Source organism: Dasypus novemcinctus, chromosome 19, assembly GCF_030445035.2.
Source record: "Dasypus novemcinctus isolate mDasNov1 chromosome 19, mDasNov1.1.hap2, whole genome shotgun sequence".
Taxonomy (NCBI): domain Eukaryota; kingdom Metazoa; phylum Chordata; class Mammalia; order Cingulata; family Dasypodidae; genus Dasypus; species Dasypus novemcinctus.
This window is the reverse complement of record NC_080691.1, coordinates 80,625,887-80,644,222: the sequence shown is the minus strand read 5'-3', so window position 1 is coordinate 80,644,222 and position 18,336 is coordinate 80,625,887. Positions and strand designations below refer to the sequence as shown.

At 46.2% G+C, this 18,336-nt stretch overlaps 1 protein-coding gene across 2 annotated transcripts in view; it reads left to right on the top strand.

Annotated features, from left to right (window-relative positions):
* The window catches only part of SAFB (scaffold attachment factor B), a 33,985-nt gene that overhangs the window by 11,974 nt on the left and 3,675 nt on the right, over positions 1–18,336 (top strand). For both annotated transcript variants that reach the window (XM_058282019.2, XM_012526940.4), the window contains exons 3-15: positions 2,235–2,299; positions 2,393–2,599; positions 6,825–6,887; positions 9,657–9,684; positions 10,627–11,140; positions 11,561–11,610; positions 12,368–12,462; positions 14,039–14,188; positions 14,283–14,365; positions 14,696–14,835; positions 15,017–15,105; positions 16,705–16,811; positions 17,679–17,969. In XM_058282019.2, coding sequence (XP_058138002.1) covers positions 2,235–2,299; positions 2,393–2,599; positions 6,825–6,887; positions 9,657–9,684; positions 10,627–11,140; positions 11,561–11,610; positions 12,368–12,462; positions 14,039–14,188; positions 14,283–14,365; positions 14,696–14,835; positions 15,017–15,105; positions 16,705–16,811; positions 17,679–17,969 — 1,882 coding nt within the window. The remainder of the gene's footprint in view (positions 1–2,234; positions 2,300–2,392; positions 2,600–6,824; positions 6,888–9,656; positions 9,685–10,626; positions 11,141–11,560; positions 11,611–12,367; positions 12,463–14,038; positions 14,189–14,282; positions 14,366–14,695; positions 14,836–15,016; positions 15,106–16,704; positions 16,812–17,678; positions 17,970–18,336) is intronic.

Sequence of the window (18,336 nt, the reverse complement as noted above, 5' to 3'; positions counted from 1 at the left end):
AAAACTGGAGCATGAATAACAAATCAGTGGAAGAGAGTAGAAACATTAAATAATCTCAGCATGTAAGGGAATATATTATTATTGAGAAGCTCATAATTTTAAATCAGTGGGAATAGATTAGTTAAATACTAAAAATAAAACCCCAAAAGGAATAAGATAAAATGCAGCTGAATATTTTTATAGACCTAGTATGAAGGAGGGCTTCTAAACATGAAGCTAAAAACCATTTACACATAAAAACTAATGAATAGCATTGACTACATGCAGTTTAAATTTACTGAAAACCCATAAAATTAAAGTAGCGGAAGGAGTGGATGCATCTCAAGTAGTTGAGCGCCAGCTTCCAGTGTATGAGGTTTGATTACTAGTACCTCCTAAAAACACGCAAACAAAAAAACCAACTTGGGAGGGCCAGTGTAGCTCAGTGGTTGAGCACCAGCTTCCCACATACAAGGTCCTTGGTTCATTCTCTGGCCCCAGTATCTAAATAAAATAATGAGTAATAAATGTCATGGGAAAACTGGTAGAAAATATGTATTGTATATGTGAAATACAAAAGCGCTCTTAAAACTGAAGGGAAATGGGATAGAAGTTTTTCAAATGGGAAAATGAGTACAGGGAAACGGCTGTGGCTCAAGCAGTTGAGCCTCCCTTTTACAATATGGAAGACTCAGGTTTGATCCCCGGAACCTCCTGGTGAAAAGGGGGAAGAAAAAAAATAAAGGCGGCGTGGAGAGACGCAGGCCCCTGTGGGGCCAAGCATCACACCAAAGAGACAACGATGTAACCAGATTGGAGGGGGAGGGGTATATAAATGAGAGATTTACAAAAGTGCAAATGATTATCAAAAAAAGAAAATTCAACCTAAGCAGTAATCAGATAAATTTGGATTAAGACAAGGGTCCCTCTTTTCCTAGCACATGGTAAGGATAAAGAAAAATAGCTAATTTTAACAAAGATTCAGAAAGATTGGCACTTTTACTCTTGATAGAATGAAACAATCTTCCTCTAGGATATGTTCATGTTTCTTGATTTTTTTTAACCCTTAAAAATATACAAACCCTTGTGCAAGGCGTGGGACTGTATAACACAGTGAGCCACGTGGTTAACAGTACAACTCTTGAGAGCGTGCTCTCATGAGCTGTGACAAATGAACAGTACTAAGTTTTGGTGTTAATAATAGGGGGTGTATGGAAAATCTATACCAAATGTAAGCTCTGCACCATAGTTGGTAGTAATAGTTTATGTTCTTTCATAATCTCTAACATTTTCCACAGCAATGCTAGGTGTTGGCGGAGTGGTGATGTATGGGAATTTTGCATGTTATGTGTGATGGTTTTTTTTTTTTTTAAAGATTTATTTATTTATTTAATTTCCCCCCCTCCCCTAGTTGTCTGTTCTTGGTGTCTATTTGCTGCGTCTCGTTTCTTTGTCTGCTTCTGTTGTCGTCAGCAGCACGGAAAGTGTGGGCGGCGCCATTCCTGGGCAGGCTGCTCCTTCCTTTCACGCTGGGCGGCTTTCCTCACAGGCGCACTCCTTGCGCGTGGGGCTCCCCCACGCAGGGGACACCCTTGCGTGGCACGGCACTCCTTGCGCGCATCAGCACTGCGCTTGGCCAGCTCCACACGGGTCAAGGAGGCCCGGGGTTTGAACCGCGGACCTCCCATATGGTAGACGGACGCCCTAACCACTGGGCCAAAGTCCGTTTCCCTGTGTGATGGTTTTATAAACTCAAATTCTCTAATAAAATGTACATTCTCTTTGTCGTGGGGGTGCCATTCTATAGCTATGTCCTAAAATAATAATTACCTATGTGCAGTAAAAGAATTATCAGGACATTCATTCTTATAAACCTTTTCTTAAAATTTCCATCCGTAGGTATTAATTGGCTTGATAACACTATGTCTGTATAACCCTTTTTAAAAATATGGAAAGGTGGTCATAGCATTTAAGTGAAAAAGGTTTATAGAACAGCAGTGCAGTGTACTTTTTGAAAGCAAACTGCATGTCTTTACATAGAAAAATACAGGATATCTGTATGTCAGTGTTTGATAACATAAGGGTTAAGTCTAGATGTTAAAGTTGTAAGTGGCTTTGATATTCTTTGTTTTGCTCTGCCATTGTTCATTTATGTAGTGCTTAGAAACACTGGCTTAGGGCCTATTAAAATGAGGTTTATCTCTTCTGGCAAATGTATCTTGGTGATCTCATGTTGTAAATGATTACCTCTTCAGGGCGTAAACCAGAAGAAGAGGGTGTGGAAGATAATGGGCTAGAAGAAAATTCTGGAGATGGACAGGTATGTGCAACCTTGGCGTGGCAGAGAGTGCATCACCTTGGTGAATGGACCAAATGGCCGGTCACTTGATTATTTCATTTTGTTTCGTCACAGGAGGATGTGGAAACCAGTCTGGAGAACTTGCAGGACATTGACATGATGGATATCAGCGTGTTGGATGAGGCCGAAATAGATAATGGAAGCGTAGCTGATTGTGTGGAGGACGAGGATGCTGATAATCTCCCGGAGTCGCTGTCTGATAGTAGAGAGCTAGTAGAGGGAGAAATGAAAGAACTTCCCGAGCAGCTTCAAGAGCATTCTGTAGGTAACTTGGCAGTGTCTCTAGAAAAGTACCTTGAATGTATCGATTCCAGAAATAATCATAACAGATAAAAGCTTTACATGTGGAATTAAATTCTATGCTGATTCAGTAGAATAATGATTAATCCATTTACATGTAAAATTCAGATGATTCTAAAAATGCACTTTGCTTCACGGAAAAGAGGTTTCATGAAATACATGAGTTATATTGTCCATTTGCATGAGACAGCATTAACATTTTGAGGCCAACCATTCAAAACCTCCCTATTAGAGGGAGTTGGTTGGTCTGGTAGTGTGGCTTAGATACCTTGGAAATACTGGTACGCCATGCTTGGACAATGTCTTTAAAGCCTTTGCATTTTTCATGTTAGAAACAAATCAGATGCATAATAAAATTAGAATGGATATTACTTATTGAATTCTTATCTGCCAGACTCTGGGCAATTATGTCCTTTAATCATCTTTAACAACCACGTGAGATGTGGGTATGTTACCCTTTACCCCATTTTCCAGTTGAGGAAATAAGAGTATAGAGATATATGCAGCTAACCAAGCTTATAAGGGAATAAGAATTAAGACCAGACCTCCTCCAGGGTCTATAACTTTAATTAGGTGAGGATTTATATTTGTAAGGTAATCAGAAAAGGCAGTGGAAACTGAGGCCATGGGACAGGGTGGTAGAGACCTTTGTGTGTTGGTTAGCGGGTGGGTGCCATGTTTTATTGTGGTCCTTGGGTCTTACACAGTAGTGTCTCCCAGATAGTCCTGTGGGAAGGAAGCCCTCTTTGCTGCCAGTCAGCACGGTTATGCCATTCCTTAGAATACTTGTTGCTTTTCTTCTTTTGGAACCGAGTATCCTTAGAGGTAGCAGATTGTCCTCTTTGAATGGTGGTTTGATATGAGAAATGCCTGGAAGTCGTTTTGATACAGACCTGGTGAATGATTGCTCTGTGTTTTTGGTGGGTCTCATTCCATTAACTTTCCAGAAAGGAGAACCAGAACCATCTGAGCAGTTGCAGGAAGCACACGCCCTTCCTTACTGGCTGCGTTGTTTTTTTTTTAAGGATCTTTTTTTACTCCTGGTTAAAAAACAATAATTTGGTGACAAAAGACTAGAAATATCCTAAGTGTCTGTCAGTAATGGTTAAATAGCTATGATTTGGTGAGAAGCAGAATAGTTTTGGAGTTAGAGCATAGACTCTGGTGGTCTACCTCTTTCTGACTTTGTGACCAGGGGCAAGTTAAATAATGTCTCTGGTCTTCTGCAAAAATAATAGGTTTGGGTGGGTTAAACAGAGGTAAGTTTATCATGTACGTAAAGCAGGGACCGTCCCTATTTGCTGTGATTGTCTGTGGCTGTTTTTGAACTGCAATGGCAGCCTTGAGTAGTAGCAGCTGAGACTGGCCTGCAAAGCCCAAGATATTTACTGTCTCTGGCCCTTTCCTGAAGAAGTTTGACACGCTGCCCTAGAGCAGGCCTCCCTATATTCAGAGGGTATTGTTAACCTGACTACAGAGTGTGTTTTTATTACCGGTAATTTAGTCCCTCCTCTCCATAATCATCAAAATGAACTCAGTAAATCTACATGAACTCTCCAAGAAGGAAATGGGCAAGGAGGGAACACAGGGGACAGCGTGGCTGCCAGTGTTCGTGTGGCAGGGGAACGGGAGATCGTCTTGGACACGTGCACCAGCCGTCTCGAGGATGCATAGGAGAGCTGATCGCATTTGTAATGGGGGAAAGTGGAGTGGCAGTTTCCAAGGTGCAGGCTTTCGTGTCTTAATTTTTTGATGGTGTGCATGTCTTTCCTAGGCAAGTAGAGGTAATGATAAAATGCCTGCTCGTTAGGGAATTGTTGAAGGAAAAACCCCTCAGTGCTTTATAGTAGTCAAAATTATTTTGGTTCACGTAGCATCTGAACCACCTTCATGTTTGGGCAAACCTCTCACCTTATTGGGCCCACCTCTTACAGTAGAAGCTCCACATTCATTTATTTTGCCCTGCAGGTACGGCACCAGTGATTGGTCCCCTGGGCTTTGGCAGCCCTGGGCTCCTGTCCCCAGCCATTCCAATCTGGGTGGTAGCTGCCACAGAGGCAGCAGTCTCAGTGTCAGTGACACCCAGGGCTAGGCAAGCTGGTGGGAGCCACCGAAATGAAAAGAATGCGCTCTGCAGCGTGATTCTACACGTGACCCGCCTCGAGTGCCTGTGGGCTGGCTCCTCAATCCTCCCTGCTTTTCGTGGGGGTCTTCTAGTCTACCTGTAGATACCCATTTACATGCAGCCTCTGCTTCTTCAGTCTAGTTGACTTTGTATTGGAATGCTTTTTTTTTTAATACACTTTTTAATGCTTTTTAAAAAGATGCTTTGATTACATAAATGTTAAATGAAAATGTAGGGGAGTCCCATATGCCCCACTCCCTACCCCTACTTTGTTAACAACATCCTTTTTTAGTGTGGTACATTTGTTACAGCTGATGAACACATTTTGGATAATTGCCACTCCAGGTGGTTTGTAGTTTACATTGTAGTTTATATTCTCCTGCACGATTTTGTAAGTTATGGCAAGATAGATATATAATGGCCTGTATTCTTATTGCAGTGTCATTCAGGACAGTTTCCAAGTCCTGAAAATGTCCCATATTACACCTGTTTTTCCCTCTCCGTTCCCTAAGAACCTCCAGTGGTCTCTGCCTCCACATCAGTGATATAAATCTTTCCATTGCTAGAATCACAATAAGTGTATAGTAGAATAGCAGTTAAGTCTGCTCTAGTCCATTCATTCCCCATCCTGAGGATTCTGGGATGGTCACGCCCACTCCACTTCTAATTGAGAGGCGGCTTAGATAGATAGGACCATCTTGCTTGCATTTGTAGGCTCTCTGTTCCTTGGGATGTTCATTGTCCATCATCATCTTGTTGGTTGTCCTGGGTGAGTCCAGTGAACTGGAGAGTAGGTGTTGCAACTCTGTTGAGATTCAGGGCCCAGCTGGCATACGGACAGCCCAAGATTTAAGTCTCTTGGACATACCCCTCGCAAGTCTAGTGCTAACTGCAGGTTCAAATAGAAGGGTCCGAAGAGCCGTGTGTAGGGAAACCACAGCCAAGTCCACCTCTGTCACACTGGTGAACATAAATTCCAAAGTAAGACCCACTAACAGGACTGCAAACTGCTAAGCTGTCTGCCCTGCCGATGGTGTCTGGATGTCTCCAGAGCCCTTGGAAGCCATGCTATTTGAGGTAGGATTTACTTTGGCGGTCAATGAGATTGTGCTGAGACATGCATAAGGATAACCTCAGGAGTGACCTCCCAACTCACTTTGACGTGTTTTAGCCATATAAACTCATTTGTCTTTACTCTTTCCCCTGTGGTCAATGTCTTTTTCCAGTTGTATTGCTAGTTGGCACGTGGTCATAATCCCCCGGTGCCAGGGAGGCTCATCCCCACGCTGGGGGGAAGGTAATGCATTTGTATGCTGAATTTAGCTAAGAAGAGGCCATATTTGAACAACAAGGAGGCTCTGATGCAACATAGTGGGATATGTCAGTGTGATGCGTGGGAAGGTGTTGGACTCCCATCCTGGCGAGTCCTGCTGTGGTCTCAGATACAGGGGTGGGAGCCTCTGAAGAGCATAGGCAGTGCCTAACGGGAGGACAGGTCAGGATGTCAAGACCTCAGTGTTGCAAGTAACTGTGAATCTTTTTCTTCAAGGAGTAAACCTTCGTGGTTGCTTTGGGTTCCAAGGGGAGGGAAAGGGAGGAATGAATAGATGGAACATGCGCGTTTTGGGGGCAGCAGAGTTGTACTACATGATCTTGCAGTGGTGGGGACAGGCTGTGTTAAATGTCATCAAAATTTGTAGAAGCGTTTGGTCCAAAATGTAAACCATAATGTAAATCATTGGTTGACTATGGTTAGTAACAGTGTTTCAATATTTGTATGTCAGTTGGAACAAAAGTACCATCCACATGTAAAATGTTATTAATTAGGGGAAAGGGGGAGGATAAGATGTTGGGTATATGGGAATCCTCTATTCTGTATGTGACTTATCTGTAACCTAAAACTTCTAATGCTTTTTTGATTCCTGAACTGTGTTTAAAATTTTGTCAAAGGTGGTGTTTCATGGCTGTTTTTCATAGTTTGGTGCACCATCATATTTCCTTATTATTTGAGGTAATAAACTCTGTTCTCCACTTCTCTGTTTTTCTCTATTTATGTTACAGGTGGAGGACAAAGAAACTATAAACAATTTAGATACTTCATCATCTGACTTCACTATATTACAGGTAAACTATCATTTGTCACAATGATTTTAGAATTAAAGGTTAGACTACGGTTTTGGAAACCACTTTAGCTATTATATAGCAATTCCAACTAAACGTCATTACAGGATTTGTTTATTTTGTCAGCATTTTTAGAGAGAGTTTTTGCTTCCTTCTTTCCTCCAAATAGCATGCTTATGGCACAGAATTTATCTCCCTGGCTTCTGCGGTTTACCTCCTGGCACTCTGATTTACCAACAGCTGATGGAAAAGCGTGTTTTGGGAAGTTCCTGTTAATTTGAAGCTGGGGCTGAGGCGTTCTCTCTGGTCTGTTCTGGATGACGTCCTCTGCCCCAAGACGAGGAGGTGCAACAGCCAGAGGGCTCTCCCCCTGCCTTGGAGAGCTCGGTGGGCACAGAGAAGGATGCAGGGGAGAGAGATAGGCAGAGCGTCAGCATTGCAGCTGGGGAGGATGGAGTCCTAGGGATTTTGGTCCTTCCTGTGGGGAGTTTTTCTCTCAAACACACAAATGTCTTTTGATTGATGTTTCATTATGGCTGTTTTATTACCATCTCTGTAAATGGCAAATCTCGGATGAAAAGAAACGAGATGTGGACTAACTTTCAGGTGTGATTTGCATATATGTTGGTCTTTAATTTTTCTCCCAGCCTATGTAGATGTGAACTTTTGGAGTAAACTTGTCTGGGAAGCTGTCTAATGTTCAGTAGGAAATTTTATGTGGAATTGAATGTACTCTCAGCCTTTGCCAGTCTGTGCCGCTTAATTAGAAATCGCTCTTCAGACAAGATTGCCATTTGCTTCCACCAGAGAGGGGCCAGGGTGATTAATGGAGAGCCAAAACCCCAGCCTCGAGAAGGGTGCAGACCTCAGAGAAACTTGCCGAAGCCCAGCTCACCTTTTGTATTGCTGGCTCTCTCCAACTGCAAAGCGACCCAGTCCATTCCTGGCTCAGGAAGGAAAGCGGAGGAGCTGTATCTTGTCATGTCCTCCAGGGGATTTTTTTGCTTTCGTTGTTTGTTGTTTTTGTTTGTTTGTTTTGAGGTATCAGGGCCAGGAATTGACACTGGAGCTCAACCACTGAGCCACACTGGCGCCCCTGAGTTGCTTTTTTTTGTTTGCTTGTTGATTTTTTTGTTTTTAGGAGGCATTGGGAACCAACCCAGGACCTCCCATGTGGGAAGCAGACACTCAACTGCTTGAGCCACATCCGCTCCCAACTCCAGTATCTTTCTAGGTCAAAGTCACCCATGTTAAATCCCTCCCAGAGACCAATATGAACATAAGCTGTGTGTCTCCAGAGGAAGTTAAGAAAAGAATCATTCTGTCCAGTGATCCTTTGATTCAGGCCTAGAGTCTTCATTCCCAGCATGGGCTAGGATAAGTGAAAAAAAGTTGATTTTTAAAAAAAGAAGCCACAGGAAAAGTGAAAATTTCCTGGGGCTTGCCAGGTCCTTTCCCTGTAAGGTGCCAGGCATTCGTGTCTGTTCAGCAGGCTTCTGTGAAGCACATGTCATTTGTCATTTGGCATGAGGAATACAGATGCAGAGATGAACAGAAATGAGCATGGTCCCAGCCCTCACGGGATTCCTCCTTGTAAGGAAACTTTTGGAAGAGGCCTGGGCACTGAGGGCTCAGGGAACAGTCCCTGCTCTACTTCTCACCTGCTGCTTGTCCTTGAGCAAGTTACCCAGTCACTTGGTGCCACAGTCACCCAAGCTAGAAAAGTTAATGTGACGGTCGGTAATGGTCCAAACCTCCTTGGGTTGTCTGCTGATTCAGTCCCTGAACGTCTGTCCCTTTGGGGCACTGTGTCCTGGAACCTGGTCGGTGCTGATCAGAAAGTGTGCCTTGGATGTGCGGGCACACAGGAGCCAAGGACCACAGGCGGAGGAGCAAGGCCCTTTCCTTCATGGAACAGCGGCTGGAGTTTGAACTAGAGGGAGCCTTACAGAAGCCTTTCTAGAGGAGACAGCGTAGGTCTTGGCCCGAGGGTGGCATTCTCAGAGAGGGTGGTAGCACAAGGAGCCAGTGCTCAGGGCTTTGGACCATAGGGAGCTGTGCTCGTTGTGGTGGCCAGATACATGGACATGGTGGGGAGAGTCAAGCCAGATCGGCTGTGGGCGAGGCGCAACACCAGCCTGAATCAGTGGGCTTATGGGAAGAGCTTGGGGGCGGGATAGGGATTAGAGCTGTCCTGGTGAGAACAGTGGTTGAGAAAAGAGGTAAGGGAGCAGGGGGACTGGCCAGGTAGGCGGGGCTGCCACCATGAGAAATAACAGGACTCAAACCACCTTTGTCCACATTCCATCAGTCCTTTGGATGTTCAGAATCTCTAGGCTAATCAGGTGAGCAGTGATTGTCTAGTAGGTGTCAGGCACTCATTCAGACACTAAAGGCGGGAGAATGAAAGCCTTGCTCTCCTTGAATTTTAGAGCTCAGTCTAGAGGGACAGAGAGGCAAGTGGTGAGTTAGCGGCTGTGCAGTGGGCTGCATTGTCTTAGAGAAGCGAGGCACGGGGACTGGGGGCACAGCAGGAAAAGGAAACCAGGTACTGAGGCCCTTTAAGAGCAGCCCCGAAGTGTGGGGCTTGCGGCCAAAGTGAAGGAAGTGTAGTCTAGCTGGATAGAATGCATTCTTCCAAAGGCAGGTCTTCACTTACTGCATTTGTGAGTTTCCTAGTCTGTCCTCTAAAAGTTACCTTCTTATTTTAATTATCAAAAACTATAGGTTTTGTCTGTGTGTCATGATCTTATTTACATTTTTTTGTTGCAGGAAATTGAAGAGCCATCCCTGGAGCCAGGTACTGTTAAATGAAAAACTCACCAGCGGGGGTTTGGAATCATTCTAGTTTTCTACCTTCTCTAATTTTGAATTCTTAAATTTTAGAAAGTTGCCTTACTATAGTATACATTGTTCTAAAGATTTACAATCCAGAACAAACCAGGATCATAGAGATTGGAAACCCAGCCATATCACCAGATCTGTGAAAGTGGTTCACTTCTCATTTTGCAAAATGTGTCAGTGAGATGCAACTGTCTCGTGTCTTTTAAAATCTAAACAGCACTTAAACATATGTAGAAAAAGTTTGCATGCCTCTCAAGAGCTCATATCTCTACATCCCACAAAACAGATCTTGTGATATTGGGCAGTACTTAATTATGTGATTTTTAATTCAGGCAGTGCAGGTAGTTGTAGGGCTATACATTTTAAAACATTGAGGCATAACTGGATTCCGGAAGAGGAAAGAGTTTCTTCATGAGAATTCCAAATCAATACTATTCACTTTCTGGACTGCGAATGTGTCAGAGCACCGATGGAAGATATTCTGGTTTTCATATTGGACTGTTCTATTAAAAAGAAATTCAAAGAAATTTGGAAATTGAGCTGTTCAGTGAATGGTGATACATTCAGTTAAGCAACTTGGACTTTGGAAGCTAAATTTGGAAGAGTCATGTATAAACGACGACAGAATGAAGACTGTCAAGAATCAGCCAGAAGGTTTTGGGGGTTAAATCTCTGGGCTGCTTTTCTCTTCCGTGTAGCGTAGAGGCTGATGTAGTAGTCGGTTGGAGTGCAGGTCGTGTAACCAGTGTAACCGTGTGTACCCTCGGGTTTTCCAATCTCTGTGTAGCTAGCCGTTCTCTTCATGTTAGTGTGGCAGCCGTGCCAGTTCCGCATTTGTGATTGCTTTATTTCCCTGGTAATTAAACCTTGTGCCATTCTATTCCTGTTAAATCCGTAGAAAATGAGAAAATACTCGACATTTTGGGGGAAACTTGTAAATCTGAGCCAGTAAAAGAAGAAGGTTCCGAGCTGGAGCAGCCATTTGCACAGGATACAAGTAGCGTGGGGCCAGACAGAAAGCTTGCAGAGGAAGAGGACCTTTTTGACAGCGCTCATCCGGAGGAGGGTGACTTAGATTTGGCCAGCGAGTCAACAGCACACGCTCAGTCGGGCAAGGCAGACACCCTGTTAGCAGTAGTGAAAAGGGAGCCCGTGGAGCAGACAGGCGATGGCGAGAGCCCGGAGGACTGTGAGCCTGTAGGGCTAGAGAAGCCAGTTGAGCAGAGTAGCACAGCGTCAGAGAACGCGGAAGCCTCTAGCGAGGAGGTCACGGAAGCGCCCAAGGAAGCCTCAAGCCCAGAACCCAGAGATAGCAAAGAAGACGTGAAGAAGTTTGATTTTGAAGCTTGTAATGAAGTCCCTCCGGCTCCTAAAGAGTCCTCAGCCAGTGAGGGCGCTGATCAGAAAATGAGGTTTGTTTTTTCTCAGTTTTAGACCAGACGCTATCTCCTTTTCATTGGTCGTTTAATGACACACATAAGCTGTTTTTCTGCAATTGGCCAGCCAGACTGATGAAATTGTAGTTTACTTCTAAAGAATGTTTGATTTCTCTTTGTTTATTTTAAACTGATTATATAATCTTTTCTTTTCTCAACCTATCATGGTTGTTTTCTTTAATTCTTCCTAATTACCTTTAGCCCAGCAGAATTAATTAACTCCTGTGGGTCTGAAATCTTATGGTTAGGTCAGATTTCCAATACACGTTTGTCGGGGTATCATTTTTTCAGAGCTAGATTTCGGGTAGGTATGCAACCTCAGCCCGTGTTTTGTAGTTTTGAGTTTGTTTTCTCTGTGCTTCTTCCCTCTGGAGTGACATTATCTTTTGTCTCTAGTTCTCCCGAAGAGGATTCGGGTTCCAAAAGACTTTCCAAGGAGGAGAAAGGTAGGTCCCCACCACGGCAGCCCCCTTCCTGGCAGCATGTTTAGCCTCCACAGCAGTGGGGCATCTGATCCATGGCACACGAGTCTTTCATCGTCTTCCTCCATGTTCTCTGCTCTGAACTCTGGGGTCGGGCTTGCAGGGAGCGTGCCAGTTGCTAACAGTTCATGTAGTGCTCTGAGGCAAAGACTTGCTATGTTGGACACACTTTATGTTAACCCACCCTCATTGAGGGCACAGTTAATTTTCAGGTTCCTTGGCGACAGAGTGCAAAAAAAAGAAAAAGGCTTCTGATTTCAGATCTTTTGGGGTGACCTCAGGTTTTATCAACACCCTAACTCTTTTTAAATGAGAAATAATTTTGCTGGGCAAAACTCCTTACTCTGTTCTAAAAATAAAAATGTAGGATAGAGGCAAAGGCACGTGCTATTAGAAATAATGAGTGTTTTTATACACTGGTAGTCTGCTTCTTGTTAACAAGCAGACTGTTACTTGGTGGTTTAACGGCATTTGGTTACCTTTCTGAGGAAACCTCATGTGATCCTGAAAGCCCCTGACTCCTCGTCATGTCCAGCATTCCTGGCAGCCCTGTTGGGCCTTCTGTACAACCCCAGTGTCTGAGGTTGAGGGGCCCGGCCCTCTGCTGCGTCTGGCTCTAGTAGCTGAGGACCGTGGGCAGCGTGCTTGGTTTAGGGTGGACATTTAAGGCTCCAGGTTTCAGGGTTATTATGTTTATGACCAGAACTCTTCTTGAAATTAGGTCGTGGCAGTTGTGGGAGAAATTTCTGGGTCAGTGGACTTTCTTCTACCACCAGAGCTACAGATTTGAAGAATCTTTTCAGCAAGTATGGAAAGGTAAGAACTAGGTTTTTGAAGAAGGAGCTATTTTTAAGCCAGTGGCTTAAACTTAACGTGCAAATTCACTTCCCCTTTTCAGAGTGAGTACTGTGAATGACCCAGTGCCGCTCTTGAGTACACTTTTGTTGGTGGCTTGTGGAGGGTTGTCCTCCCACCACCTCCAGCTGAGATGGTGCATGGGAGCCCCCAGAGCCCAGGTGTGCAGCGCATTCCTTCCCGCTGCAGGCCTGCCCCTGCCCCAGCCCCCAGCCCCACCTCCAGCTGATGGCTTCATGGATCCCTCCCTGTGTCCTCGAGCCTCGGCACCCAGGGGGAGCTGCAAGGAGGGCTGGGTGGGTGGGTGCTGTAGCACAGGGCCTGCAGAGTCAGGTCACTCTGGGTAGCTACAGATGTGGGACTGGCAGGTACCCTCTCTGAACTTCATCTGGGAAACTGGGAACCCTCACAGTTGCTGCTTGGAATGGCTGCTGTGGTGCATTTAGGCTGCATGCACAGCCGTCCCAGAGCTGTTGGTGCCCCACTCTGGGGCCCCTTACCCAACTACATTCAGCCCCAGCTGGGGCCCTCTGGCCTCTGCTGCACCTGCCTCTTCTTCCTCCTCAGCCCTGAGGGGTGGTAGCTGATGGACTGATGCCCCCACACCCCCTCCACCCATCCCCACGTGCCCACACTGATCCTCTGCTCGTTCAGACACCTGTATCAGCTTCCCACTCTTCTTAAAACTAACCGATTCCCTCAAAAAATCATGGGTGATTAGAAACACTCCTTCCCCAGCCCAGTCTCCATGCCTGGAGCCCCCTGCTAATTCAGCAGTTGTAGTCACAGCTGGTGGCTGCTTCGTGGGAATGTCACCCTGGCGCCAGAGGTGTTGGAAACTGTGTAGGTTAATGTGACCTAGGAGGGGCAACCAACCAGACCATTCCAGAGCCGCAGTGTCTTCACCGTACAGCAGGGGAGTGTTCGAGTCTGCTGGCAGAGTTGTTGAGAGAATTGGATTAAGCAGCATTTGAAGTAGGGACCTAAAAAGTGCCAGAAATACCTTGCTGGGTTTTGTTAATAGTAACATGGATTTTGAGTTCCAGAGAACTATTTAGAAACCTCACAATGAGCTCTTATCTATAGATATCTCTGCATAATTTGCTGTTCACATAGCATGGCTATATGTTTTAGGGTTATTTCTTAATAAGTTCTACAAACTGTTAAAGGAATGCCATCAGAACTCTGCATATTGCTTCACTTTCCTTTATCCTCCACTCTGCCATCTCTGTCCGAGGAGTAGCCATGGTCATGACAAATAGAAGTAGACGTTGATCCTGGGAGTCACAAAGAGTAGTAGCAATGAGACAGTAGCATTCTCCTCTCCGACTTGTGTCTGCCACTTTGGGGGGGGCACCTGGTGGCAGGGTTTTTTGTCCCAGAGAGGGTACCAGGACTGGGGCGGGTCACCGTGTTATTACCCCTCAGGGCCACTCCCAGCGGGGTCTTTTCCAATGAACCGTAAACTCAGATTGTGTTGGGGTCTGTTTCTGGGGGCTTCGTGTCCAAGCAGTGTATGTGTTGGCTTTCCTTTGAGGTGGTGGGCGCCAAGGTTGTAACAAATGCTCGGAGTCCTGGAGCTCGCTGTTACGGTTTTGTCACAATGTCCACAGCAGAAGAGGCCACAAAGTGCATTAACCACCTGCACAAAACTGAGCTCCATGGGAAGATGATCTCAGTGGAAAAAGTAAGTGACTGTTTTCTTCCAGGTTGTGTCCAGTTTTAGGAAGTAAGGTAATGCTTCGTTTATTTCTCTCTTTTCACTGTCAATATGGTTTCAGGCCAAAAATGAACCTGCTGGGAAGAAGACATCTGACAAAAGAGAGGGTGAGGGGAAAAAGGAGAAGGCGAGCAGCAGCGACAGGTATTGCTCTCCCCGGTGGGCTCTGACAGGTGGCGATGGTTTTCCTCTTTTGGCGCTCTTCAGTCAGGTTGTTCATAGATAGGGAAGACCCGCTGCAGGTCATGGCCCTCAGGCCTCCCTGCCCCTTTCGTTTGTCAGGTGTGGTGGGAGGCTTTCCCCACCAGTAGTCGGCCGTGGTTCGCTGACTCTGGTCCTCCTTCCAGGAATGCTGGGGAGAAACAGGGCGGGGGATCCTTGCTTCTTCCTCGTCGAGAGTCCAGTCGTGGCTGGCTTGTTTCCCGAAATTTCTGGTCTAACAACACACTTCTGTGGCTGGGGTGTTACTTATAGATCTGCAAACCTTAAGCGGGACGATAAAGCGGACAGAAAAGATGATGCCAAAAAGGGTGAAGATGGAAACGGAGAAACGGGTAAAGAGCAAGATGACCAGAAACCTGGTTCCTCCGAGCGGTCTCGAGCCACAAAGTCAGGTGGGCAGCCAGTCGGCCTGGGGGTCCACCTCGCCCGTGTGGCTTCATCGCTTGTGGTGCATCGTTGGCGGCACAAGCCACATGTACTTGTCATATAGTGGAGAGTTTTTTGGTTTTGTTTTGTTTCTTTCATCTGGATGTTGATTGCTGCTTACCTTAGACTTCCGTTTTTTTCACGTAGGAAGTCGAGGCACTGAGCGGACTGTGGTCATGGATAAATCTAAAGGTGTGCCTGTTATTAGCGTGAAAACGTCTGGATCCAAAGAGAGAGTGAGTCTTTTCTAATTAGGGTGTTGGCTTTTTTTTTTTTTTTTTCCTTGTTTTACATTTCATTCATTTTTGTTTATGCATCTTAGGGCATTTTTTAATTTAATTTGAGAAATGCTTTTTGTGTTTTCAAAAATGGAGGAATCTTCAACTTTAAAAAGAAATAAGAAAGTCTAACACTTTGCTTTATAAAAAGCTTCATTTTGCTCTGATGGTCATTACTGCTTTTTGTTTTCTAGAGCTAAAAAAGTTGGTGACTGTTTCCCCACCCCCTGTGTCAGTGTATAAGCCATCCAGTGTCATTGCCCAGCCGGAAAGTTTTAGCAGCTCCCCATTGTGCATTCCTAAACCCGGCCTTTCCCAAAAGCTCCACGCATGGCTAGCCTTTCCACCTGCCCTCTGACCCTTGTCTTCACCTCGTCCCCGTCCTCCGTGCACACTTGCCCTCACTGCCCTCCTACAGGGCTCTGAGCGCTCCCTGCCTGTCCCTGGCTGTCTCGGGACTAACCACTTCTGTCCTGGCACTCCAGTCAGGTACAACCGGGCCAACCTTACAACTTGGGTCGGTGTGCGTCAGGGTCCTTAAGACCACCCTCCCTTTCAGCCACTCACCAGCTGGACTCCTGGCACGCTGCGTGAGGCAGTGCTCCCAGCTCGGGCGCACAGCAGTGAGGCAGTGAGGGCGCAGTCTGGAGGAATCTGTCGGCAGGCTTCCTCGTGTTCTGGAGCGCCCCACTGCAGCAGACATGCAGCAGCATTTTCTAATGGAAGATGCTAGGGACTCAGCACCCCATGGTTTTAGTGGGGGCTGGTCATTTAGCCGCCCATTGCCTAGCACATACCGAAATTTGACTTTTGGAAGGAAAAATAGGTTGGGCATAGCCCTTGTTTGCACAGGCTAGGCCTTGGGAAGCGTCCTCATCAGTGAGCTGTTGACTAGGAGCCAAGTTCCCAGACCAGCAGCCAAGGCCAGCCTTGCTAGCGGTGCTGTTAAGGAGTGTAAAGCCAAGCCTGCTGGGCTGACCCAGTCCTGCACAGCTGAGCAACCAGGAAGCTGGCACAGGGCGGGGATCAGCCTGCAAGCTAGCGTTGCAGTTAGGACGCTTTCCATTTCGTGTGTGTGCAAATGCTTCAGTATAGTGTACGATTTTTACCCTTATTCCCTAAAAAATGATTGGAAGTGCAAATGCCAGGCATAGGCTTGGTTGATCCTGTACAGAGTGTGGTTGGAGTAGGTAAGGAAACCATCAAGCACACCAAAAGCAGCCTCAGGTGGGCACTTACTGTGCATTTATTTACGAAGGAAAAGGACAGACTAGGAATTTTCCTTGGATGCTGGTGATACAACATCCAAACACGATCTGAAAGACCTGCAAAGAATGTTGATGGAGTTTTGTAGCTTTGTATTCTGATGAGCAGGCATGAGGGTTCTTGAGGTGACATGAGCACTCAGTAAAGGCGTCCTTACCAGGGGGTTTCATTCAAAGCTCATCATCATTGTGGGTCTCCACGTTAGAGGCTCAGACATGGCCATACCTGATTTTTCCTGTTTCTTTGCTGTTTTGACCTCAGTTTTTTTTTTAACATTCTTTGGTGAACCAGGTTTCCAAGAGCCAGGATCGTAAGTCTGCCAGCAGAGAGAAGCGGTCAGTCGTGTCCTTTGACAAGGTCAAAGAGCCCCGCAAGTCGAGAGACTCAGAGTCCTGGAGGTGAGTCTGGGTGTGGGCACAGCCACTCGCTGGTCGGTGTTTCCCTAGACGGTAGCCGCCTCCCAGGAAGACGGTTTTCCAAGTCCCCTGCAAATGGGGACTTGATGCTTCTTTGGCTTCCAGTTCCTAGTCTGGCTGTAGTTTCACATTCGTCCTGTGGCTCTTTAGAAATTGTGCAGGAGTGCTGGCTAACAAACACATAGCACGTTTACTCCTGGAGTTGTGAAAGGGGAAGAGAGAAACACTGAGAGCCCAACGGGAGAGCGGGAGGTCCTCATCCTTAAATAAGCCAGGAAAAACACTGTCGTAATTTTAAAATCAGTGAGCTAAAAAAAAATAATGTGCTCATTTGACTGTGTGAGGAGTTCTTTTGGAGAGTCGTTTGGATCTCTGCCTCACATCGTTGACAAGAGAACTATATAAGTGTTCAAGTGGTGTGAAAGTAAATGTATTTTATGGTTTTGGGGTTTGGGAGAGCCCTAAACACAGGGTGAATGTCAAAAAGAGAAAGTGACTAAATCAGAATTAAAACTCAGGTACAGTGAAGGATGCCACAGAATGAAGATCAAAAGACATGGTGCAAATGGAAGAAGTTATTTGACATGAATGTAAGAAATCAATTAGAAAAAGACAACTCAGGAGAAAAAATGCACAGATGTGAAGGGAAATTTTTAAATTGTCCGTTACACGGATTTACATGTTGAGGTCCAAACGTTTGGAGGATTGAGCCGAGTTTGTCAGAGCTGATAGGACACCCCCACCCTCACCCCAGAGATGTGGTTCCATGCAGGACTGCAGGCCAAGGTCAGCCCTCAAGCCTGCACTCTGCAGGCTGCAGCTCCTCCAGCTGCTGCTCTTCTCACTCAGGGTGCGGGAGCGCAGCGAGCGGGAGCAGCGCATGCAAGCGCAGTGGGAGCGGGAGGAGCGGGAGCGGCTGGAGTTCGCCCGGGAGAGGCTGGCCTTCCAGCGCCAGCGGCTGGAGCGGGAGCGCATGGAGCGGGAGCGCCTGGAGCGGGAGCGCATGCACGTTGAGCACGAGCGCCGGCGCGAGCAGGAGCGCATCCACCGCGAGCGGGAGGAGCTGCGGCGCCAGCAGGAGTTGCGCTACGAGCAGGATCGGCGGCCGGCGGTGCGGCGGCCCTACGACGTGGACGGCCGGTAAGCTGGGCTGCCCCTAGCCGGGGCCGGGCCCCCGGAGTTTAGAAGCGCGGGGCTTACAGACCCCAAAATCATGTTGGCATAGGGTTTTATTTTAAAAGAAACATTAGCTTACTGGCCTAAGAGCTTGAAACTGCCCATGTAATGGCGGTGTGGGTTCCCAAAAATGACATGCAAACATGTACATGTGGCTGCCTGCCTAACTGATCCCACCTTTGAGCAAAAAAAAAAAAACTAGAACTTTTCTACATTTGGAGGAGCTGGGATAAAAAATTATAAAGTCGTAAAATCACTGGGAACAAGTCAAATCACATGTCACCCTGCCAGCCTCTTTGGCTCACGTGGCAGAGGGTTTTCTCTCTTGGTA